Consider the following 26,563-nt stretch of genomic DNA (forward strand, 5'->3'; position numbering starts at 1 on the left):
CTGGGAGCACAGATCAACACCTTACAGGGCAAGGTGTTCCCCAGCGAGAAGAGGGTGAGGGCGCTGGTGAAGGAAACTCGCCTCTACCGGAAGGGACAAGCTCGGACAGTGAGGACTGCGAGCAAGATCATGGGGATGATGGCATCATGCATCCACCTGGTACCAAATGTACGCCTCCACATGAGACCCATTCAAGAATGGCTGCAGGAGCAATAGTCACAAGCTACAGGCAGTTGGGAGGATCTAGTGGTTGTAACGCACGCAGTGCAGAAGGAGATGACATGGTGGACCATGGAGAACAAAACAAGGGGAAAGCCTCTAACGCCCCCAACGCCAACAGTGACCATCACCACAGACTCATCCCTGAAGGGATGGGGCGCTCACATGGAGAAGCTCAAGGTGAGGGGACTGTGGACGCCAGCAGATGCGACAAAGCACATCAACTACCTAGAATTGAAGACAATCTTCCTTGCACTGAAAGCCTTCCAAACAAGACTGTACAAGCACAAGGTGTTGCTTCAAACAGACAACACCACCGCGATGTTCTACATCAACAAGCAGGGGGGCACACAGTCAGCCCCACTTTCAACACTGGCGCAGGAGATATGGAGATGGGCCATCCCTCTCAAGATAGACCTGCTAGCCATACACCTACCAGGGAAGGACAACATACAAGCAGATTGGCTCCGCAGACAGACATCGGCATCCCACGAGTGGGAGCTCAATGCTCAAGAGACAAGGTGGCTGTTCGACAGATGGGGAATACCATCGGTGGACCTCTTTGCCACACGCCGGAATGCAAAATGCCAAAACTTCGCATCCAGACAGCCCGAGCAGGGGTCCCTGGGGAATGCCCTATGGATAGATTGGTCCAGGACATTTGCTTACACTTTTCCTCCGATACCACTGATGCACAGAGTGCTGAGCAAGTGCAGAGCGAGCAACATGACCCTGATACTGGTGGCGCCACAATGGGCCAGGCAGACATGGTACTCGCAGATCATGGAGATGACAGTGTGCACCCCACAGATTCGGCAAGAGGAAAGACCTACTCTCTATGCAGAACGGGGAGGTACTACATCCAGAGCCAGAGAGCCTGAGCCTAGTAGCATGGCTCCTGAGGACATAGAGTTCGCACATTTGAGACTGCCAGAAAGCACCCTGAGGGTCCTTCGGGAGGCACGGAGGCCCAGCACTCGGAAGTGCTACGTCGCGAAATGGAAAAGATTCACAATATGGTGCAGAAAAGAGACTTCACAATAAAATGAAGGACTCCACAGTGCTAAAGTACCTGACACACTTGCTGGAGAGGAACCTCAGCTAATCCTCGTTAAGGGTTCACTTGGCAGCAATAGTCGCCTACACAAGGGGAGAAACGTGCAGGAGTTTCTTGACATCACAGGTGGTGAAGAGATTCCTAGAAGGAGCGAAAAGGATCGCACCACCCAAACGGGTGCTGCCACCTGCATGGAACTTGAACGTAGTCCTAACTGAACTCATGAAAGAGCCCTTTGAACCACTTCACAAGGTCTCCCTAAAGATGCTATGAACACGGCTTTCCTGGTTGCAATAACGTCCTTACGCAGAGTAAGCGAACTTCAGGCGCTGACGCTACAAGAACCCTACATACAAATACACAATGATAGGGTTGTGATGAGGACTGACCCACACTTCATGCCGAAGGTGGTGTCCAAATTCCACATGAACCAGTCTATACAGATACTGAGTTTTTTCCAAAAACCAACAACTAGCGCAGAGCGAGCTCTGCACACCCTGGACGCCAGAAGGGCAGTCATGCACTCCATTGAGAGGACGGAGGGACACAGGAAAACAAAACAGTTCTTCGTGTCTTTCGCCAACAGTTTCATGGGAAAGGCAGTAACCAAAAAGACTATTGCACGATGGATCGCACAGATAATTCAACTCTGCCACAAACGTGCAGGACAAGAACTAGCGGAGGGGACACGTGCCCACTCCACTAGGAAAAAGGGTGCTACAATAGCTTTCCTGGCTAACACACCCATACAGGACATATGCCTGGCGGCAACATGGGCTTCGGTGCACTCGTTCACGAAGCACTACTGTGTGGATATACAGATGAACAAGGAGGCACAAGTCGGACAAAAGGTGCTCCAGCACATATTCAATAACCAACGCTCATCTTCCACCCAGCCGCCACAGAGATGTGAAACCGCAACAAAATCTATGCACAGCATAGTGAATCCAGAAAGATTCACGCTGCAAAACAAATAGTTTTCTTACCTGTCGGTGTAGTTTTGCAGCTTGAAGATCTTTCTGGATTCACTAGCGAACCCACCCACCTCCGCCAGAAAGATGAGGCTGGAGAGAGAAGAGATGGTTAAAAAAAGAAGACTTTTGATGTACAAGCGGTAAAATATCACCTAAATAGAACATTGCCATTACTTCGGAAACAGAAGAAACACGGGAAAAAAGAACCCGAAGATGGCGCCCAAGAGTGGGAGCTTCCGCAGGAAGCATGCAAACGTCACCGGAAATGCACCCAAGGAGGTGTGACGCCGACGCCCACCTGGGCTACAAAAAAAAAACCACAAAGAAAAGACTACGAATCCGGGCCCAACCACAAGACCGCGGAATAATGCACAGCATAGTGAATCCAGAAAGATCTTCAAGCTGCAAAACTACACCGACAGGTAAGAAAACTATTCGTTCCACACCAAAAGCTACAACTGACTCCATCCCTGCTAACACAGAACCATGGAGACCTCTGACATCCAGACCCAAATCAACTGAATTTGGCGATCTCGCTCCTGAAGTCTTAGAGTTAGGGTATCTTAACCTACCACCAGACTGTATGAACATTATTAAAGAGGCCAGGAGACCTACTACCAGAGCTTGCTATGCTGCTAAATGGAAGAGGTTTACCATTTACTTCAACAATAACCAAATCGATCCCCTGGATGCTTCCATCCAGAATATCCTTTGTTACCTTTTACATTTACAAAGGTGTAACTTGGCATATTCATCCATACGCTTATGTCTTGCAGCAATTGCAGCATATTTCCAAAATAGACAACATTTGTCTCTTTTCAGAGTGCCTGCAATTAAAGCATTTATGGAAGGATTGATGAGAATCATTCCTCCCAGGTTGCCACCTTCTCCAGTATGGAACCTAAACGTTGTTCTTACAAGCCTCATGGGACCCCCTTTCGAGCCTTTACATAAATGTGAACTACAATTCCTTGCATGGAAAACAGCTTTCCTTATTGCTATTACCTCCCTTAAAAGAGTAAGTGAGATACAAGCATTTACAATAAAAGAACCCTTTTTGGAACTACATCGTAACAAAGTGGTCTTACAAACGAATCCAAAATTCCTTCCAAAAGTCATAACTCCTTTTCATTTAAACCAATCTGTCAAGTTACCTGGGTTTTTCCAAAACAGACTCTGTGGCAGAAAGGGCTCTACACACATTAGATATTAAAAGAGCTCTTCTCTACTATATAGATAGAACTAAGTCTTTTAGAAAAACAAAACAACTGTTTGTGTCTTTCTCTCCACCGCACAAAGGCAACCCCATCTCTAAATGTGGAATAGCAAGGTGGATTGTAAAATGTATTCAAATATGCTATCAAAAAGTAAAACGTACATTTCCTCCTAGAACGCACTCAACACGCAAACTAGGAGCCTCTGGCTTTCTTAGGAAACATCCCCCTAGAGGACATATGCAAAGCAGCAACATGGTCTACAACACACAGCTTCAAAGCTGTCCTTATGACTCTTTTTCAAACCACTGCAACAGATACAGGTGACCACCGCTAGGGGAGACAATGCTGCACAATCGATGCGAAGTGTACTATCTGCAGATCATATGCCTCGAACGGAAAATGCTACTTACCAGTATGCATCTCTTCTTGGCATGTAGAGCTGCCGAGTAGTACACGCCATCCCGCCTCCCCGGGACCTGTATCTGTTCCAGTTCATCTTACTTAGATTGTTTTTCGCCATGATAGGAAATTAAGTTAGTAGAAGTAAATAAAAGATGTCCATGAGTGTGCATCTACGGATGGAGCAGATGCCCATGCGCACTATTGTCCAAGGGAGGAGTCGCCTATCTCGTGACTACAAAGACTTCTTCCAAGAAGACAACATGCAATCATCCGAGCCCAACACTAGGTGGCGATCTAATGTTAAGTGTACTACTCTGCAGCTCTACATGCCATGAACAGATGCATACTGGGAAGTAGAATTTTCCTTTCTCACCAGGTAGATGGGTCCACCCTTTGAGCCATTGCATAAATGTGAATTACAATTTCTCACTTAGAAAGTGGCTTTCCTCATTACCATTACATCACTTAAGAGAGTGGGCGAGCTTCAGGCACTAACCATAGAAGAACCGTTTTTACAAATACACCACAACAAAGTGGTTCTTCGTACTAGCCCTAAATTCTTACTCCAAGTAGTATCTGCCTTCCACATCTACCAATCTGTTGAGTTGCCTGTGTGCTTTTCTCGACCAGATTCAGTGTCAGAACGAGCCTTACACAGATGTGAGAAGAGCATTACTCTATTACATAAAAAAGACCAAACCTTTTTGTAAGACTAAACAACTTTGTTGCTTTTGTTCCACCACATAAAGGCAATCTCACTTCAAAATTGCGATTCTCCTATTAACATGACCAGAGAATCTGGATTTCATTAAAGACACGGATGCTAGCATTATGCATACAACTTGTAATGCAACTCCAAACAGCCGCATATGTCACAAAGCAATAGTTCCAATGGAACATTCTTTACAAAACAATTCTAGTAAGCACTAGGCAAGGAGCCTCTTTTAAATAAGGAGTAAAGGAGAGAAAGGAAATGTCCCAATGAGAAACTTCAGCGGTGAGACTTCATAAAATCAGGATAGATGGAGGACAAACGAAATCTCCAAGATCCGATGACAGATGATCCGGAATATAAGTTCACGGGAGGTTATCTGAAAAGAAAAGAAGTGTATATAAATTCAGAAATATGAAGGATTATTCTTGATAAGGAACAGTAAGGAATCAAATAGAAAATTCCATTCATTAAGGTATGTTTATTGTCATAGAAAAGCAATAATGAACATTTTCAGTTTTACAGGTGTAAATAGTATATAAAAGAATAATTATCAACCACCCAGGGAAGGGTGGGAGGGATAATGCTAGCCTCCGTGTCTTTAATGAAATCCAGATTCTCTGGTCATGTTAATAGGAGAATCGCAATTTCATTACAAGACCGGAGGCTATCATTATGCATGTTGGTAGCCTTGTAAAACAACATCAGACATGTGAGAAATAGGCTTGCAATAATGATGAGCAAAGGTTCTAGAATTTGACCAATCAGCAGCTTTTAGAATATCATCTAACTTACCTCCTGACCAGAAGATAGATAGAATGTGGTTTGAAGATATTAAGATTAACACCAGCAAAATTCATAACAATTTTAACCCATCTTGCAATAGAGGCAGAAGAGATACCTTTATGAGGTTTAACAAAGGATATAAGCAATTGATTAACACCAGAAGGGCGAAGGGCATGCATTCTCGAATCATATTGTTTCATACAATCTACAACACAAAGTTTTTTTTACAAATATCAAAACTAGGATAGAAAATAGAATCAGACATAGTTTTGGTCCTTCTGTGGAGTTCAAATTTAACACCAAACATATAAGATCTATAGGAAATATCTAGAGCTCTAACATCAGAAAGTCTACGACATGAGATTAGACAAAGAAGGGTAGCTAGTTTGATAGAAAGGTTCTTTCTGTTCAGAAGTGAGTTATCTGGCCAACTACAGAAAAGGTCAAGAATTAATTTAACATCCCAGAGAGATTGATATCTAGGTTTTGGAGTTCTTCTAAGTCTTATACTTTTAAGGATTCTACAAATAATAGGATTTTTACCTACCGTTTTATTGTTGACCAAGGAATGACCGGCAGAAATAGCTGATCTATAGCAATTGATAGATCTGTAACTCAGACCTCTATCAAATTGTTCTCCAAGGAAATTGATTATATCAACGATAGGTGCTTCCACGGGATCCAAGTCCCTATCCAAGCACCAACGTAACCAGACTTTCCAAATGTTGTTATACCGGTAGTGTGTTCCCGGGGCCCAAGATTCTCCGAGGAGAGTTGAAGCTGTTGACGAAAGTCTAGAGAGATCATTGGATCTCCTGACACTCTCCAGGCAAGAAGGTTCAACTTCCCTGTTTGAACAAGAGGGTGAATTAGACCGTCTATGTCGGTGAGAAGGTCGTTGAGAGAAGGAATTAGGAAAGGAAGGTCGTAAGACATCTCCAGAGTAGTTGGGAACCAAGCTTGGGAAGGCCAGAAGGGAGTTATCAGGACAATGGAAGCATGTTGATGTCTTATTTTCTGGAGGACCCTCTGAATCATTGCAAACGGAGGGAAGGCATAGGCGTTAACTCCAACCCATGATTGGAGGAAAGCATTGACTGCTAGCGCATTCGGGTCGGGCATCCAGCTGTAATAGGGTTCCATTTGAAAGGTTAACCTGCTCGCAAAAAGGTCTATTTGAAAGGGACCCCAAAAGTAATTGAGGGAATTGAATACTAAGGTGTTCAGTTTCCAATCGGAATGATCCAGAAGGAATCTTGAGTTCCAATCTGCAGAGAGGTTGGATTCTCCAGGAAGGTATTCTGCTCTTAGAGAAATTTTGTGTTCCAGGCAAAAGATCCAAAGTTTTTTGGCCAAATTTGACAAGTCTTCCGACTTTGTTCCACCCAGATGGTTTATATAGGCAACTGCGGACATATTGTCCATTTTTAAAACAACCGATCTGCCTTGAAGGGAGTGTTTGAAGCTCATTAGAGCATAAAGGCCTGCAGTTAGTTCTAGGTAGTTTATATGGTGAGAAGACTCCTCTTGAGACCAAACTCCACCAGTATTTTGATCTAGGAGACAGGCACCCCAGCCATGAAGGCTGGCATCTGATTCCAAAATAAAATCTGGTGTTGAGCCAAAAATTGCTCTGCCGTTCCAAGCGTCCAAATTCTCCAACCACCAGGTTAGTTCTGAAGTGGACTCTTGGTTCAGGGAAACACTGTCTCCGTACCAGAGACCTGATCTTAAGGCTTTCCCTTTTATCCTTTGAAGGGCTCGATAATTTAGAGGGCCCGGAAAGATAGCCTGAATGGAGAACGAGAGAAGACCTAGAAGTCTGGCTAGTTCCCTTAAGGAAAGATTTTGATGTTTGAGGACATGTCGTCTCTTTTTTGATTTTGGAAATCTTCTTCTGAGGAAGAAGGAGAAGACAATTGGTGGTATCCACGGTAAAACCTAGGAATTCCATGGACGTTGAGGGAGACAGTATTGATTTTTCTTTGTTCACAATGAATCCCAGGTTTCCTAAAAGATCCATGACAGTTTTGAGATCTTGAAGAATTTGAGTATAGTCTTTTGACATAAGGATATCGTCTAGATATATAATCATATGAATACCCTTCTCCCTGAGGGATGAGGCGACTGCTCTCATTACTTTGGTGAAACACCAAGGGGCTGAAGAGTCCGAAGGGGAGAGCTTGGAATTGATAGTCGATTCTTCCAAATAAATTGTAGGAAGGGTTGATCTTTCTCGGCCATAGGAATGGTAAAATAGGCGTCTTTGAGATCCAGTTTGACCAACCAGTCTCCTTCTAGCAATAGATCTCTGAGAAGATGGATACCTTCCATTTTGAAATGTCTGTAAACTAGATATTTGTTGTTCCCTGAGATTTATGACGGGTCTCCAACCTTTGTCCTTTTTTTCTACCCGAAAGAGAGTACTTACAAACCTCAGAGTTTCCATAGGGACTTCTATGATTGCGCCTTTCAGGAGCATTGAAGAGATCTCCTCTTCTATAATCTTTTCTTGATCGTGAGAGAGGCATTACTCTTGGGAAAGAAACTTGAATCGGAGTGTCTATAAAATCTATTGAAAAGCCAGTAACAATGTTCAGAACCCAAGGGTCTTGAGTAATTAATTTCCAGTTCTGGAGAAAGAATTTTAGTCTGCCTCCCTCTTTTGTGGGAGGGGAAAAAGGCATCAAAGGATACAAATGACTTGGTTGGTGTCGTTAGATCCCCTTCTTGGTCTTGAACCTCTCGAGCGGAAGCCTCTTCCTCTTGAAGGGTAGAATTGAGTTTGGTAGGAGGACTGATAGTCGCCTCTTCCGTTATAACCGCTGGATCTACCGAAGGGCCTACGATTAAAGCGGCCGAAAGATTGGCCCCTTCTTCCGGCCCAGCCAAAAAGGTTGTTGACATTAAAAACCTTTTTCATACTTTGGTGTGCTTTATCCAGGGCTGTAAAATTGGATACGTATTTGCCTAGAGTCTTGATTAGGTCTAAGCCAAAAAGAAGACCTTTTGGATTAAGTGAAGGCTCCTTATCGGCTAAGTCGCTCAACTTTGGGCTAATCTTAGTCCGGACGACCCTCCTTTTCGAATTGAGACCAGCATTAGCGTTCCCTAGAAGAACTAATGCCCTTTGACTCCAACCACGTATAAGGTTAGTGTCTAGGCTGGAACCGTTGAGATGACTGATTTCAGCTGCATCAATAATCTTAGTGAGGGGGCCTAAGATATCAAGAACTCTGTCTTGACAGATTTTAAGGGATCTCTCCATACCTTTTCTTGGATCCCTGCCAAGCTTGAAAAGATATTTTATCAGTTCGGGATCAAGATTAGGAGTCTGGCAGACTCTACCTTCGATAGAAGGGCTTGAACATTCAGTTCGTAGGAGATTACGAGTGTCCCTCTCTAGGGGGTTCCTGATCCATTTAGTAATTTGCTGACATGGTCCATAGGGACCCAATCAGAGCTTCTAGGGTGTCTGATGTTCAGGGGTGAAAACATCTCTTCACCTGAAGGGTCAAGGACACTATCCTTAGATGAGGAAGGTAAATTGTCATCATAGGATTCAAAGTCCTGATTATCCTCGTCTAAATCGAGGATGTATTCGTCGGGGAATTCTGAGGCATAATCAGTGAAATCATCATCGTTAGAATTATTAAAATCATCATGGATGGATTCATTATTCTGAGCACTTGGATAAGTTGTGCCGCTGAGGACACCTTTATAATTTGTGCCGCGGGGGACACCTTTATAATTTGTGCCGCCAAGGACACCCGAGGTACTAGGACCTGAAATAGTGCTCTTAGGGGTAGAGTCAATATTTTTAGTTTTTTTTACCCCTTAATTCATTGAGGTCAGCCATATTTTCAAAATCATATTGAAATTCATCCTCCTCTTCGGGAGGAAAGGGTCTTTTAGAACCCATGACTTGCGAAAGTGTAGAGAACATACAGGACCTCATTTCTTTGTGTATTAATGATTTAAATGCCTCCTTATCGATGTTAGGGACAGAGAGATGGTTTTGGTCTGAATCTGAGTCAGACATGATGAAAGGTATAAGGATCCTTCTTCTCTAACCCCTCTTTTTTTTTTTTATAATAAAGTAAAAGATAAAGAGTTATTCCCCCCTTTTTTTTATGTGCACAGTGTGGCAGTGATTAGAATAGAGTTGTAGTCTATTTAGGTGTAAAACGAAAATATATATATAGCCCAAATGGAACAGTTTTGGGAAGTAGCGAGCAAAAACGATAAAATTGAAGCAGTTCGGCCGATCGCGTTGGGAAACTGACAGTTTCCCTATGCGCGATAAGCCGGTTGCCTGGAGACGCTCATTCTGAGCATCGCGTTAGAGGAAGGGTGCTAGGCAAAAACGCGCAGCGCGTGTGTTGCCAATGGCCCTTCCTCATTTTTTTGGTAAACGAGACCGTAACGTGAAGCGGACACGGGCACTGTAAATGGCACAGTAACGTGAAGGGAAGAGGGCGACGAGGGAAGATACTATCCCCTCGGCCCGCAAAGTATGATGCGCGAAGTGGCAAAGCGCTCAGGCAGACAAAGGGAAAGGCAGCGCGGTTATGGGGAAAACGAACAAAGGGATATCGTGCCGACCTCCATACATTGGAGGACGAGTAAGGAAAGAGTGAGGGGAGAAAGGGTAGCGGATCGTCCCGTGAGTAGAAGGTAATCAGAAAAATAAGAAGGAAACAGAAATATATAACTCAATAAAGAAGAAAATCATATGTAAATGACAAAAGAGTAACTCTAGTGTCCATATCGAAGATAATGCATAAACAGCAGTATAAACACAATGAATAGATGGCAATTAATGAACAGTTTTGAGAGTAAATAAAAACATGACTTATCTGCTTGGAGCCGCATTTAAAAGAGGCTCCTTGCCTAGTGTTTACTAGAATTGTTTTGTTAAGAATGTTCCATTGGAACTATTGCTTTTTGACATATGCGGCTGTTTGGAGTTGCATTAAAAGTTGTATGCATAATGATAGCCTCCGGTCTTGTAATGAAATCTGGTATTGCGAGGTCGATAGTCAAATGTATTCAGACATGCTATGCAAAAGCATAAAGACCAGCCAAAAGTAAGGAACATGCAACTACTTCTGTCTTAACATCCTGCGAAAAAACTGCTTGCTGCTAAAAAGCAGAAGTGCTTTAACATCACCCTCCCCCCTTCACATCTACACCGCTTTCACTACATATTTTTCACTACTTCATAGCAAAAAAAGTTTGAAACAAATGCAGGTGTTACTACAGTGAGCAACTGCATATTTTTAGTGACTGTGCTGCACTGAGTGAGTTAATGTTGACAACTGATTGCTGACTAACATTTTCAAAACAAGGTGTGTATTTGACCATATATATATATATATATTTTGTTTTAGGTAAAGATTCGCTGACCTTGGTGTTTGTAGAAACAAAAAAGGGAGCGGATTCGCTAGAGGACTTTCTGTACCGTGAAGGGTATGCTTGCACAAGCATTCATGGGGATCGCTCTCAACGAGACAGAGAAGAAGCTCTACATCAGTTCCGCTCTGGAAAATGTCCAATTCTGGTTGCCACTGCAGTAAGTATTTTAATTTTAAAGCTCTGTTCACTTTTGTGTGAAAGTGCCCTCTTTCTACATGGTTGCCACACTTTGCTGAACTGCTGGTGTGCTTTTGAGTGTGCACTTGGTTCCTGCCAATTGGGTGCCAGTGGCCTTTCCCTAAAACTGCTTTAAAGACCAAACCCAATTGGCACTCTGGCCACAGGTCAGTCAATCAATCAATCAATCAATCATGGACATTTATATAGCGCACTACTTACCCGGAGGGTCTCAGTCCCTTGTAAATGGTACCATAGGTACCCAGGTCACTGTGACCAGGGAAGACCTCTTTTAGGGAAAGCACATAGGCCCTGGGTACCTGATTGGCAGGAGCCCAGGGCACACTCAGTCTGTCAGCAGTATAGCAAAAATGTGGACAACCGTTCAAAAAGAGGGCACTTTCTTACACCAATTCTTTTCTCTCAAGGAATCATGAACCAGTTTATGAAAGGACTATTTCATAGATTCCCATAGCTTGTATCATTCCCCGTCGGAATGGGAGTCCCTGGTAAATAAAAAATACCATAGCAATAGATACAAAAAAAATGCCTCCTCTCATTTTGTAGCATATACACCTCTTATTCCAGTGTTGGCGCTTTCATAGGTTCACGTGCCTGAATCATTATCCAGTATTATGGGTGTCTTTCATAGATTGAGTTGCCAAATGGACGTGACTCCGCACTCAATGTGTCACTTATTTCTTGTCACAATGTATATTTTTTCATACGTGTGGTTGGTGCTATGTATGGATCCCCTACTGAGCCCCAGGGGTAACTTAAACTATGCTGATGCGTGTTTCTTGGTCCCAAGATTCACAACCATACATGCACTCTTGTTCCTGTAATAGGTTGATTATGATTTTTCATGTAATTCTGAATGAACGTCTCAAACACGTTTTGTATTGGAAGCTTCTTTAATTTATCCTGAAATTTTCTTTCATTTCATTCTTTCTCCAACTTATCATCATTTGTTTATTAATCCATCATGTTTATCCTGAATACCCGATGCATTTCGAGCATATAGCTCTTCCTCAGGGGACTATCAATCTGAATGTCTCCAAATAACTGCTTTCGAGTTTGTTCAAATTCCTGTCCTCGCTTGGGCGTGCGGCTCTCTCACTTTCCCCTTCTCTATGATCCGCTGGTGTGCCGATCACGTGGTGTGCTCGCACAAGTCGATATTGGTAAAGCATAAGCGTGTTTGGAAAAGTTGTGTCAACAGCGTGACGGTCAGACGATTATGTTCAAGGTAAATCCTTGAACATAATCGTCTGACCGTCACGCTGTTGACACAACTTTTCCAAACACGCTTATGCTTTACCAATATCGACTTGTCCGAGCACACCACGTGATCGGCACACCAGCGGATCATAGAGAAGCGGAAAGTGAGAGCGCCGCACGCCCAAGCGAGGACAGGAATGAAATAAACAAACGGCGAATCGTGATTTGAACAAACTCGAAAGCAGTTATTTGGAGACATTCAGATTGATAGTCCCCTGAGGAAGAGCTATATGCTCGAAATGCATCGGGTATTCAGGATAAACATGATGGATTAATAAACAAATGATGATAAGTTGGAGAAAGAGAATGAAATGAAAGAAAATTTCAGGATAAATTAAAGAAGCTTCCAATACAAAACGTGTTTGAGACGTTCATTCAGAATTATATGAAAAATCAGTATCAACCTATTACAGGAACAAGAGTGCATGTATGGTTGTGAATCTTGGGACCAAGAAACACGCATCAGCATGTCTTTCATAGATTCACATGCCTGAATCATTCCCAGTCGTCGAGACGGGAGTCTCCGGTACATAGAAAAGTAATGTCCTATAGACCTATATAGAGAGAAGTAGGCCTAAGGTCCTCACCTTAGTAGCCTATCTATGTCCTTTTGTAAAAAAAACCAAATTCTAGAAGAGCCAATCAGCTAACACTCCCTCTCTCTAGAACCTTCTGTCAGGAGCCTCAGTCTCTCAGATTACTCCAGTATTGGAACTTTCATAGATTCACATGCCTGAATCATTCCCCGTCGTCGAGACGGGAGTCTCCGGTATATAAAAATGCAGTGCTTAGTAGTATAGCCAACTGAAAAGAGGCCTAGGCCCATTTCCCTTTTGCAACCCATAGCCTTTGTTATGTAAAAAAGGCCCAAAACGTTTCACTGAACCAATCGGAGCTCCTCACCCTCTAGAACACTCCTGAGAGAACCTTCTGCCCCTCAGATTTTTCTACCGCACGTTGTGCTAGGGAGTCATCTTTGAGCTCTGCTCAAACTCTTTACTTCTACAGTATTTTGACTTGGATTTGAGGTTTCTACATCAACCATGTCTGAGAAAGAAAAAAGGATTATTTAGGGCTTGCTCAACCTGCTCCAAGAAGAGGCTGTTTACAGATGACCCTCACAAGGACTGCATCTACTGTCTCTATCCAGAACATAAGGCAGCAGATTGTAAGGTATGTCGTACCTTTTCAAATAAGACCTTGAGAGATCGTGAGGGAAGGCTACTGATCTGGCTTCAGAAAGTCAAAGCCATGAAGGAAATCCTCTCAAGTGAGTGAGGAGGAATCTGTGGCGTCTAAGATCTCAACTCCTCCGCAGAGACCAGTGGACTCTCCACCATGACAGAAGAGAAAACTGAATGTTTTCTATATGACTTTAAAGGCTCGTATCGGAGATCTGTACGATCTCTGCCTATAGTGTCTCATATCTGGAAGGAAGGATTGAAGGTCATGGAGACGCCAGCGACGGTAACACCGGTTCTGGCCAGACTGGATAAAAAGTATAAAGCACCGGTCGATGCTTTATGGGTCATCCCAAACCGGATTCTGTGATCATGCAGGCGGCACAACAGAAATCCAGGAACCCATCTTCTCCGATTGCAACACCTCCAGACAAAGAGGGCAGAAGGTTGGATAACGCAGGGAAGCGTTTTTCATTAATGTCCGCTCTGCTTGTGAGAGCCGCTAATGCCCTCGCTATATTGGGAAGGTATGACGGGCAGATGTGGTGTGACCTGTCTCCGTACGTTAACCTGGTGCCAGATCCAGCGAAGCAGGAGGCGAAGAAAATTCTCATGGAAGGAGAGAGGACTTCGGCTGAAGTCATAGACTGCGCTATGGATATAGCGACCACGGCATTTAGATCTTTGGGAGGATCTGCGGTCCTGCGCAGGCAAGGTTGGCTACGAGCAACAGCAATTAGGCCGGAGGTGCAAAACAAAATTTTAGACCTCTTTCAATGGAGAAGAATTATTTGGAAAACATATAGATGATACGCTGGAAAGTATCAAGAAGGATACTGATACGGCAAAGGCTCTGGGAACACTGCAGTACAGAAACCCTTTTCGTGGCTCCAGGGGTAGAGGACAATCCTCGTATAGAGGAGGATACCAACAGGGGAGATATTCGTCTTCTTATCAGTCCTCATCGCAGCCGTACTGTCAGCAATATAACCAGCATCAGTCAGGAGGATACACAAAATCTACTCCAAGAGGATGTGGTGGCCGAGGAAAGGACAACACCCGTCGGCAATGACAACCTCCATCTTCCGGCTCCGTCAGATGCTCCCCTGGGTGGAAAGATTGCTCACTATCTTCACAATTGGCGGAAAATAACGGACCAATGGGCCCTCAAAATAGTTCAATTCGGTCACACCCTAGAATTTCTTCAGATGTCCCCTTGTACGCCACCGATGCACCAGAGAGCCAATCATCTGCATCAACTCCGGCAGGAGATTCGGACAATGCTCAAAAAGAGAGCAATAGAACCGGTACCGAAACCCCAGGAAAACAAGGGGTTTTACTCCCGTTTTTTTCTTATCAAGAAAAACGGGCTCCAGTAGCGTCCCATTCTGGATCTCAGATCCTTAAACACCTATCTCAAGAAGCAATCTTTCAGGATGGTATCCCTACAGGACATCCTTCCGTTATTAAACCCAGGAGATCATATGACCACATTAGACCTACAAGACGCGTATTTCCACGTGCCGATACAGCCTGCACACAGGCAGTACCTTCGGTTCTGGGTAGCCGGAAGACATTACCAATTCAGGGTACTGCCATTCGGCTTGAAGTCAGCGCCAAGAGTTTTCACGAAATGCCTGGCTCCAGTGGTGGCTGTGTTGAGGAAGCAAAGACATCAAATATTTCCTTACCTCGACGACTGGTTAGTCAAAGCACCATCAAAGACACAGGCCAGAGCGTCGACGCAAGCTTGCATAGACTTATTCGCCGATTTAGGATTGACTCTAAACGAGGGAAAGTCAAACCTCCACCCAGCAAGAGTGATCACATTTCTGGGGGCAATATTGGACATGGAATGCAACAAAGCGTTTCCCTCAGAGGAAAGACAACTGAGGATTGTGTCCCTCTTCCAAGACTTGGGAAAAAGTCTTTCAGTCCGCAGGTACAAATCCTTGCTGGGCACAATGTCCTTGTATTGCACTGGTACCTTGCTGCAGGCTAAGGATGAGACCAGAACAGGAACAGATCGATCTCCAATGGCGTCAGGCGGAGGGATCCTTCGATAAAGGTGACACCAGTGATGCTGCAGGCAAAGTGGTGGACGCAAAAGGCAAATGTCTCGGACTGCCGTTTCTAGCAAGAGCAGCTCCGCTAGTGGTAACGACGGATGCTTTAGAAGGATGGGGAGCTTTCCTTCAGGACCTTCAGGTCAGCGGCCGTTGGAAGGCAGAGGAGCAGCAATTACATATAAATCTGCTGGAGCTCAGGGCGATCCGCTTTGCATTACTGGCTTTTCTGCCAAGGATAAAAGGTGCGCCGGTGTTGGTAAGAACAGACAACACCACGGCGATGCATTATGTGAACAAGCAAGGGGGAACAAGATCTCCTTTCCTGTCTCAGGAAGCACAGGAGATATGGGAATGGGCTATTCAGCAGGGAATATCATTGACTGCAGAACACCTCCCGGGGGATAAAAACGTCAAAGCGGATACTCTCAGCAGGCGAAAATCGTCCTGCCACGAATGGGAGCTAGACCAGGAGATCCTGGACGTAGTCTTTCGGAGATGGGGAACACCGATGGTGGACCTCTTCGCTACAAGGGAAAACAGAAAATGCCAGTACTTCGCAAGCTGGCTTCCCCAGAGGGGATCTTGGGGGATGTGTTTTCCATGGCATGGTCCGGCATCTTTGCCTACGGTTTTCCTCCAATTCCTCTTCTCCCCCGCGTGCTGGTGAAGATCAAGAAAGAGCCGTGCAGGCTGATCCTAGTAGCCCCGTGGTGGCCCAGACAACACTGGTTCATGGAACTGCTGCTACTGTCGGAGGACCGTCCAATTCGGTTGCGCCTGATTCCATTGCTTCTGACCCTGTCCAAGGGGCAGGTGCGCCATCCGGACCCGAAATCCTTGCGATTAGCTGCCTTTCTCCTGAACACTGAGTTTAGCCATCTGAACATCTCACAAGAATGTAGGGAGATCCTGTCCAAGGCCAGAGCGGAGAGTACCAACAAAACCTACAGAATGAAATGGAAGAGTTTTTGTCTGTGGTGTAAGAGACATATGTTCACCCTCTGACTGCTGCACCTCATCAAATTATACCTTACGTTCTGCTGTTAGCAAAGTCAGGATTAGCACACGCCTCCAAGGTGCATTTGGCTGCGTTATCCCGCTACAGGAGGTCATCGTCAGGCCCATCTTTATGGTCCTCAAGGATTATCAAACAATTCATGAAAGGGATATTCAGAGTCTTTCCACCAGTAAAGCCTCCACCACCATTATGGAATCTGAATATTGTCCTCTCAATTGATGAAGCCACCATTTGAAACCGATACACAGGGCAGACCTGAAGTTCTTGTCCTGGAAAGTGGCTCTTCTCATTGCATTGACTTCAGCGAGAAGAGTAGGTGAACTACAAGCCCTCACGATTCAGGAGCCTTTCTTGCAATTTCAAGAGGATAAAATGATTCTCAGAACAAACCCGAAGTTCATTCCGAAGGTGCCAACTGATTTTCATTTGAACGAACCATTGGTGCTGAAGCGTTTCTTTCCTCATCCATCAACAGCGGCAGAAAGTATTACACTCGCTGGACGTTCGAAGATGTATGAAATTTTACTTGAAAGAAACTAAGGCGTTTTGCAAGTCTTCCCAGTTATTTGTCGCCTTCAGCGCACCCAGGAAAGGTTTCCCGCTGTCAAAGAGGGGAATTGCCAGATGGATTTCCAGTGCAATTGTCTTCTGTCATCAAGCTGCTGGAAAGCCTTTGAATGCATGAGTCCGTGCCCATTCCACGAGGGCAGTGGCCACATCCACTGCATTGTTTGGAGGAGTGCCAATCCAGGATATCTGCAGAGCTGCAACCTGGGCATCTACGCACACCTTCACCAGGCACTACTGCTTGGAGGCAGCCGCAGAATCTGATGCGGCGGTGGGAGAGGCGGTACTGCGGAATATCATCCAGTAACTGTGAGCCTTTCTTGCATCCCTCCATCCATGAGTTCTCTTGTTTACAAAGTCACATTTTATATAAGTATGTATATGAGATTATGCTTCATTTTCTAATGGTATTGCATGATTATGTAATGTATCAGGAAAATGTGCTTTGTTTTTTCACTGCTCGCTATTCTGATTCAGGCATGTGAATCTATGAAAGTTCCAATACTGGAGTAAGAAAAGTTACTTACCTGTAACTTTAGTTCTCTAGTATTGGAATCTTTCATAGATTCACATGCACCCACCCTCCTCCCCTGAGAGGCTCACCTCGGATTTAGCACAAGAAGTGTGTTATATGCACAAGTGCGCGAAAAATCTGAGGGGCAGAAGGTTCTCTCAGGAGTGTTCTAGAGGGTGAGGAGCTCTGATTGGTTCAGGGAAAAGTTTGGCACTTTGCTACATAACAAAGGCTATGGGTTGCAAAAGGGAAATGGGCCTAGGCCTCTTTTCAGTTTGCTATACTACTAAGCACTGCTTTTTTATATACCGGAGACTCCCGTCTCGACGACTGGGAATGATTCAGGCATGTGACTCTATGAAAGATTCCAATACTGGAGAACTAAAGTTCTCCAGTATTAGGGGTGTCTTTCATAGATTCACATGCTTGAATATTCCCCGTCGTCGAAGTGGGAGTCCCACGGTATATAAAAAATAGCAATAATGCTAATATAACATAAATGAAAATATCATATAATAATAAAATAGAGATAATACACTGTAAAAAAACCTCTACAATGGTAACTTCCATAGGAAGACAGTATAGGAGAAAAAACTCATTTGTAACATATCAGTGTCATTATGTTGGTCCAAACTGCAGCCAATCAGGCTCACGCACCCTCTAGAACCTTCTCCTCAGAAGCTCAAGCCCTCAGATTTTCTACCGCACGTCGTGTGAAGGGAGTCTCCCTGAGCTCTGCTCAGTTTTCTTCAAAGTTTGTCTCTTCAACTTATTCTTTCAAGAATGTCAAGTAAGAAGTCCTTGTTTAGAGCTTGCTCTTCATGTGGGAAACTACGTTTGTTTGAGAAGGACCCCCACCAAAAGTGTATTTACTGCCTGTACCCTGACCACAAGGTGGATGAATGTAAAATCTGTAGAGCTCTTCCTTCTAAGACTCTCAGAGACAGGGAAGGTCGCCTTCTTATATGGTTGAAGCGCCTCCAAGATAAAGAAGATGTTCTGTCAGACGCAGTAAGTCTTCAGTCAGGCTGTTCCACTGTTCCTTCCAAGCGTGGGAGTGTTCGAGACTTGCCTTCGCCTTTTCTTCAGAAAAAGAAAAAGCTGGCCTTGCCTGTGGCACAATCTTCACATTCTATGCCTTCAGTGTCAACGCCCACGAGACCTGGCTCTCAGGCGTCTTGCCCAGGCTCTATCAGTATTCTGACAGTCCTGACACCCAGGTCGTCGACGGGCTCGTCGACGACCGTTCCGTCCACAAGATTGGCTTTGCTGTCTTCGTCGACGACCTCTGTGACGACGACGTCTGCTTCCTCGTCGTCGACGACGGTGATGTCGACATCCTCGACGTCGACGAGAACTACGATCCCGTCGACGATCCCTATTGTCTCGTCGGCGACGAAGTTGCCGTCGACGAAGAAAACCTCTTCGACGTCGAAGAATTCATCGTCGACGAAGGTCCCGTCGACGTCGGCCTCTCCGTCGACCACCTCGTCGACGTCGGCATCGTCGGCGAAGAAGGCAACGATGGTTCCGACGACGAGAGCCCCGTCGACGTCGAGTGCTCCGTCGACCAGCTCCATGACGACGGCGTCGTCGTCGAAAAAGGCGACGCCGGTTCCGTCGACGAAGGTACCGTCGACGAAGGTACCGTCGACGACGATACCGTCGACGAAAGTATCGTCGACGAAGATACCGTCGACGAAGACACCGTCGACGAGGCTTCCGTCTCCTCAGATTCCAGCAAAGACGGCTCCGTCGACGCACGTTCCGTCGACGACGATACCGTCGACGACGAATCCCTCAGTGGGCCCTATCTCGTCGACGATGGCGATTTCTTCAGCGGCATGTTCAGGATCCTCGTCAGGATCGGGTTCTTTTGCCACCATGCCTCTGGTACCACTGCCTTCCTTGACCTCTGGCAGGGATTCTTCTATGCAGCTGCCGCCTCCTGATCTTCAATTACCCTCGCCTTTGATGGCAACTGATCACGAGACTGGATCTATGGGGGAAGATGATGACGATGAAGCTCACAGTCCATCAGAATTGATTATAAAATGTCAAGACTCCAGTTCTGACCAGGAGGACGTGGAGGAAGTGGTCCAACCGGATGACCAAATTGTCCAGTTGCCTATGGCATCTTTTCCAGTTTCTTTGTTTTCAAACCTCCAGCATATGCTGGATGACTACAACAGAAGGTTTCCGCCTACCCCTCAGGGTACTCCAAGCCACGCTCCGGCGGAGGACTCCGGCCCTGCCACCCATCCACAGTCTTTGGAACAGCCTGTTTTGACAGAGCTTCCCCGCCCTCACCCCCCTCTTCTTCCGCAACCTGGTGCGCACGGGGTGGATGAGTCGGACAGTGAAGAAGGGGAATTACACCAGGATACTGACGATGATCAGGATCCAGATATGGCGGATTACGACGACTATCGGATACAGACACCTTCTCCGCAACAGCCAGAGGCGGGTGATGCGCCTACCATTGATACAGCAAGCTTCCATGTGCTAATGAATAAAGCGGCAGACCGTTTTAAATTGCCGAGAGAACAACGGCAAGAAGATTGCTTTCTCTACGATTTCAAAAACAAACCGTACAAACAAATTCACACCATACCAATCATAGAATTTGTATGGAAAGAAGGGATAAGAATTATGCATTCTCCTAACTCCTTGCCGGCACAAGTCCCTCGCCTGGAAAAGAAGTACAAGGCTCCTGCGGGTTCACCTGCTTGTTTGCTGTCGCATCCCAAACCGGACTCGGTTGTCACACAGGCGGCACAGCGACGATCCCGTAATCCGGCGACTCCTCTCACTACTCCACCTGATAGAGAGGGTCGACGTTTGGACGCCATTGGGAAGAAATTTTCCACCATGTCCTCTACATCGGTACGCGCTGCAAATGCGTTGGCCATTCTAGGTCGCTTCGACAGGCAAATGTGGTCGGACATTTCCGCATTCGTTTCTCTAATTCCAGAAGCGTCCAGAGCGGAAGCCCAGCAAGTTCTCCAGGATGGCATGAGGGCGTCAGAGGAAATGATTGACTGCGCGATTGATGTGGCGAGTACGGGATTTCGCATCCTCGCCAGTGCTGCGGCTCTCCGCCGCCAGGGCTGGCTTAAATCCACTTCTTTCCGGCAAGAAGTCCAGTCGAAGATACTCGACATGCCCTATGACGGTGAATCTCTTTTTGGCGCTCACATTGACGAGGCGCTTGAGTCAATTAAAAAGGACACCGATACAGCAAAATCGCTAGTCTCCTTACAATTTAAGAAGCAGCCCTTTCGTGGCGCCCGTGGAAGAGGTTCATCTTCCACGAATTTTCGAGGAGGACACACTCAGTACCGCCAATTCAACCAAGGCAATCAACGTTACTCCTCTCAACAGTCTAATCGCCAAAATCAGTCACGACCCTATAAAGGAAAACCTACTTATAGGGGTGCCAACAACAAACGCCAGTGACTCTCATGTCACGCAAGGAGTTGGAGGGAGAATCTCGCAGTTTTATTCCCAATGGTCTCTGATAACATCGGACCAATGGGTATTGGACATTGTTCGCAAGGGTCATGCCTTGGAGTTCACAGAGATTCCTCCTCATTCTCCGCCATCAGGCCCGCCACCTCCCCATTTTCTAGAATTACAACATCAAGTTCGTCTTCTCATTCTAAAAGGTGCAGTCGAAGTGGTTCCTATATCACAACAAGGGACAGGTTTCTACTCACGTTTTTTCCTCATTGCCAAGAAGACGGGAGAGTGGCGGCCTATACTGGATTTGAGGGCGCTCAATTTCTTTCTGAAACAGCAGTCTTTCCGCATGCTCACATTGTCAGAAGTCTTGCGGCTTCTCTGCAGCGGAGATTTCCTGTCCACGATAGATCTGCAAGACGCCTATTTTCATGTGCCGATTCTGCAACAACATCGCCAATTTCTGAGGTTCAAGGTGGGCACTGTCCATTACCAATTCAAGGTACTGCCTTTCGGCCTGCGTTCGGCACCTCGTGTTTTCACGAAGGTCCTGGCCCCAGTCATGGCTTATCTACGTCTTCAAGGAGTGCAGATTTTTCCTTATCTGGACGATTGCCTTCTGAAATCTCCGTCTCCTCTTCAGCTGGCTCACGACACAAGTCTCTGCCTGCGGACTTTCGAGTCACTGGGGTTGACCATCAACGTGGACAAGTCACACTTAACACCATCACAAAGAAGGAACTTCCTGGGTGCCATTCTCGACACGGAATTATCAAAAGCCTTCGTTTCCCAAGAACGACAGGTGAAAATAGTACGTCTGGTCACCCTCATCCGTTCAAAACAGTCAGTTTCTGTGCGCATGTTGAAGTCCTTTCTGGGGATGGCGTCGTCCTGCATCGCTCTGCTTCCGAACTGCAGGCTCCGCACTCGCCCTATTCAGGAGGAACTAGACCTGCAATGGCGCCAAGTATCAGGATCCTTCAACGATCTAGTGAGAGTCTCGTCTCGCATGAAAGACAGTCTCCTTTGGTGGAGAGAACCATCCAACCTAAACGAAGGAGTTTCCTTTCTGGCCCTTCCTCCGGATCTGACGCTGACCACAGATGCATCCATGGAGGGTTGGGGAGCTCATCTCCTAGACCTTTCAATCAAAGGGAAGTGGACACCGTCACAACGAACATGGCATATCAACAGATTGGAGCTGCTGGCGATCTTCCTTGCTCTCAGATCTTTTCTGCCAGTAGTGCAAGGAGAGTCCGTGCTGGTTCAAACGGACAACACAACCAGCATGCACTACATGAACAAACAGGGCGGCACAAGATCTCAGCCCTTGTCTCGGCTAGCTCAGAAGATCTGGAACTGGGCTCTTCATCATCGAATCTCCCTGACGGCGGTCCATCTGCCGGGGGTTTCAAACATCCTAGCGGATTCGTTGAGCAGGTCCACATCGTCTACCCACGAGTGGGAGCTTCATCAACAAACTCTGGACATGGTGTTCCGCCGTTGGGGTCGTCCCCTGATGGACCTTTTTGCCACTCCACTGAATCGGAAGTGCCCCGGCTTTGCGAGCTGGCATCCTCATCCGGGGTCCAGCGGCAACGCCCTTCTCATGGACTGGAGCGGCCTGTTCGCCTATGCGTTTCCTCCCATACCATTGGTGCCGAGGACGTTGTGGAAGATGCGCAGGCAACCCTGCCACTTGATACTGATCGCACCTCGTTGGCCCAGACAGGCTTGGTTCTCAGAACTTCTTCTGTTGTCCCAATGCACGCCCATTCGTCTGCATCCACGTCCAGATCTTCTGTCCATGGACGAGGGCCAAGTCTGCCATCCAGACCCGACCACTCTTCAGTTATGGGCATGGAACCTGAATTCCTCGAATTCGCGAATTTAGAGATGCCCCAGGAATGCAGAGAGATTCTGGCTTCTGCTAGAGCTTCCTCAACGGTTCAAACGTACAAACTAAAGTGGAAACGGTTTTGCCATTGGTGCGCAGAAGCAAATGTCCACCCACTCACTTCTGCCCCAGAACAGCTGTTGCCCTTCTTTCTAAGCCTTGCTCAGTCTGGCCTCTCTCATGCCACCTTGAGGGTCTTTCTGGCAGCTATTTCACGTTTCAGGCATGATGGCTCAACCTCTCTCTGCTCATCCAGAATTATCAGACAATTCTTTAAAGGTCTCTTCAGGAAGTTTCCTCCTATCAGACGCCCGCCTCCGGCATGGCAGCTCAACGTGGTATTGTCACAGCTCATGAAGCCTCCTTTTGAGCCAATCCACAGAGCAGACAACAAGTTTCTTACCTGGAAGGTCGTTTTGCTTTTGGCCCTAACGTCTTCTCGCCGTGTCAGCGATCTTCATGCTTTCACAATCAAGCCTCCTTATTTGCAATTCAAGCCAGATGGGGTGTCTCTTCGGACCAATCCCTCTTTTTTGCCAAAAGTGCCTACAGATTTCCATCTGAACGAACCTGTCTTCTTGAAGACTTTCTTTCCGAATCCACAGTCTCCGGCAGAACAACGCCTTCATTCCTTAGACATCAGCCGTTGTCTAAAGTTTTACATTTCAAGAACTGCCCCCTTCCGCAAATCAGATCAGCTTTTTGTAGCATATGGAAGAATGCGAAGGGGACATTCAGTGACAAAACAGACACTTGCAAGATGGCTCTCAGCAGCCATATCCTACTGTCACCAACAAGCTGGCAAGCCTTTACAGGGTCCTGTGAAGGCACATTCGACGAGAGCGATGGCGTCCTCCACCGCCTTGTTTGCCGGAGTGCCTCTGCACCAGATTTGCCGGGCGGCAACGTGGTCGAATAGGCACACCTTTACCAGACATTACTGTTTGGATTCCATCAACGAGGCGGATACCGCAGTGGGGCAAGCAGTGCTTCGCCATCTCTTTAAATAAGGTGAGCCTCTGTTCCCTCCTCCTTTCTCTTCTGTGATTGCTATATGCTTTTAAGCTATGTGTTTACTTCTTGTGAAGATGCTTGCAATCCCAGTGCTAAGGAGTTACTGCTATCTATTCTATTCAAGCATGTGAATCTATGAAAGACACCCCTAATACTGGAGAAGAACTATTGTTACTTACCTGTAAACAGGTGGTTCTCCAGTATTGGTGTCTTTCATAGATTCACATGCGACCCACCCTTCCTCCCCTCAGAGGCTCTCTTCTCCTCATACGCTATTGTTACTAGTGCTACGAAAATCTGAGGGCTTGAGCTTCTGAGGAGAAGGTTCTAGAGGGTGCGTGAGCCTGATTGGCTGCAGTTTGGACCAACATAATGACACTGATATGTTACAAATGAGTTTTTTCTCTTATACTGTCTTCCTATGGAAGTTACCATTGTAGAGGTTTTTTTACAGTGTATTATCTCTATTTTATTATTATATGATATTTTCATTTATGTTATATTAGCATTATTGCTATTTTTTATATACCGTGGGACTCCCACTTCGACGACGGGGAATATTCAAGCATGTGAATCTATGAAAGACACCAATACTGGAGAACCACCTGTTTACAGGTAAGTAACAATAGTTCTTACAGGTAAGTAACTTGTTTTCTTTTCAACCGCACGTTGTGCTAAGGGAGTCTCCACCGGAGTTCTCCTCAGGTTTCCTTATTCTAGCTTATTTCTTCACAAATTTAGATTTCTTTACTTCAAGACTGATTATGGCTGATCCTCAGAAGAAGGGTCTCTTCAGAGCATGTACTTGTGGGGAAAGAGGTTTTGCAGCGTGAATCTTTCTGGATTCACTATGCTGTGCATATTCCGCAATCTGGTGGTTGGGTCCGCAATCGTAGTCTTTTTTTTATTATTTTTTTTTTTGTAGCCCAGGTGGGCGTCGACGTCCCATTTGGTGTACCTTCGGTGACGTCGGCGTGCTTCCGGCGGAAGCTACCACCCTTGGGCGTCATCTTCAGATTCTTTTTTCCGCCGTTGGGTCTGGATCGTCGCGTGAAGCTCCAGAAGTTTTGGAGGAGAAAAGGAGGAAATACAGCAACTCTTCGGTAAAAACCTGAGAACATTGGGAGAAGAGGACCATCAGAGAAGAGACGACGAAGAAAGGAAAGAACCTCGAGATCTTGGACGTCCTTGGAGGAATGCGCACTCAGGGGGCCCCCTGAGTGCAGGGATGTACAAGACACCCTTTAAATTCTGGAAAAACTGCCACCACAAGTTTGCGCAGAAGGACCAGCACCCGGTCTGCAACCTCTGCCTGCCAATCGACCACGAGAGCAGAGACTGCAACGCCTGCTCCGTCTTCAAGCCGAAGACAGTTCGAGAGAGACAGAGGACAGCTCAACACACGATGCAGGGCAAGGGCCAGGCCCGACGCTTTACGAACTGGTCCTCTCCACCGACAACGAGGACAACATCGCCAAAGGTCCAGATGACTTCACGGTCGCAGAGACCAATAAGAAAACGCCTGACAAGGTAGGAGAGTCTACAACCCCGAAAACCCCCACAGGGCCTCGAAAGCCAGAGGCAGACTCTCGAAAGTCAGAGCCCAGAGCCTCGAAAGGAGCACCGGCGCCGAAAACTTCGACGACCGAAGCTGCCTCCTCCGAAAAAGAGCCCAGCTAATCCTTCGAGAAGGACTCCCGGAGGCCGAAGACCAGCGAAAAGCAAAGGTTGTTGAAGCAAGCCCCGAAAAAGGGTCTTCGACTTCGAAGGAAAAGGAGCCGAAGAAAGCTTCGCAGTCAAAGAGCAGCCGAAACGCTCGACGACTAGCAGGCCGCTGAGATGCAGAGAAAGAAAAGAAGGCTCGAGGCCGAAATGGAGAACATCCTTCAGAGAAAGGAGTTCGATGAGAAGTTACAGGATCCCCTCCAAGCTGGCAACGGCCGTCGCTGAGGTGCAGGAGCACGATGAGTTTGACGTTGAAGAGCCGCCAAAAACTCCGGAGCCCTCGGAGCACGAAGAGGAAGCAGACCTCTATTACACAGAAGGGGATTACGGGGAGCAGCAGTCAAGCTACGGCTCAGGTTCCTCGACGGCCCAAGACCAGAAATGGCAGGACATCAAGGCAGAAAACCCGGAGGCGGCTGTGGAGACATACCCCTCGAGGCCTTCGCCACCGGATGACATTGGGGCTTACAATGAGGTGGTCAGGAAGGCTGCAGCAGCTTATGGAGTTAAGCTGGAAGAGAAGCCAAAAGCAGATTTCCTGCTGGAAACATTGCTCCCCACGCAGACAAGAAGCAAGTTCTTGCCCATGCTAAAGAGTATCACAGACCAGGGGAAGGAAGCCTTCAAGGACCCGGCTACATGCAGATCAGTAACGACTGAGAAGAAATACAAATTTTCCTTCCAGGACCCAGCTTACATCAAGGGATCCGTCACAGCAGATTCAATAATCGCTGCAACGGCCAGAAAAAGGGCAAACGTCCCAACATCTGTACCTCCACCTGACAAGGAAAGCAGTAGGATGGATCGAACTGGCAGGAAAATAGAGAGGAACGCTGCAACGCACTGGCGGATGGCGAACTCCAACGCCCTCCT

At 46.4% G+C, this 26,563-nt stretch overlaps 1 protein-coding gene across 1 annotated transcript in view; it reads left to right on the forward strand.

Annotated features, from left to right (window-relative positions):
* Nucleotides 1–26,563, forward strand: part of DDX3X (DEAD-box helicase 3 X-linked) — a 514,014-nt gene that overhangs the window by 413,062 nt on the left and 74,389 nt on the right. Inside the window, exon 14 of the mRNA XM_078658293.1 lies at nt 10,761–10,942. Within this exon, the coding sequence (XP_078514419.1) occupies nt 10,761–10,942 (182 nt within the window). The remainder of the gene's footprint in view (nt 1–10,760; nt 10,943–26,563) is intronic.

The sequence above is a fragment of the Lissotriton helveticus genome, chromosome 8 (assembly GCF_964261635.1).
Source record: "Lissotriton helveticus chromosome 8, aLisHel1.1, whole genome shotgun sequence".
Lineage (NCBI taxonomy): Eukaryota > Metazoa > Chordata > Amphibia > Caudata > Salamandridae > Lissotriton > Lissotriton helveticus.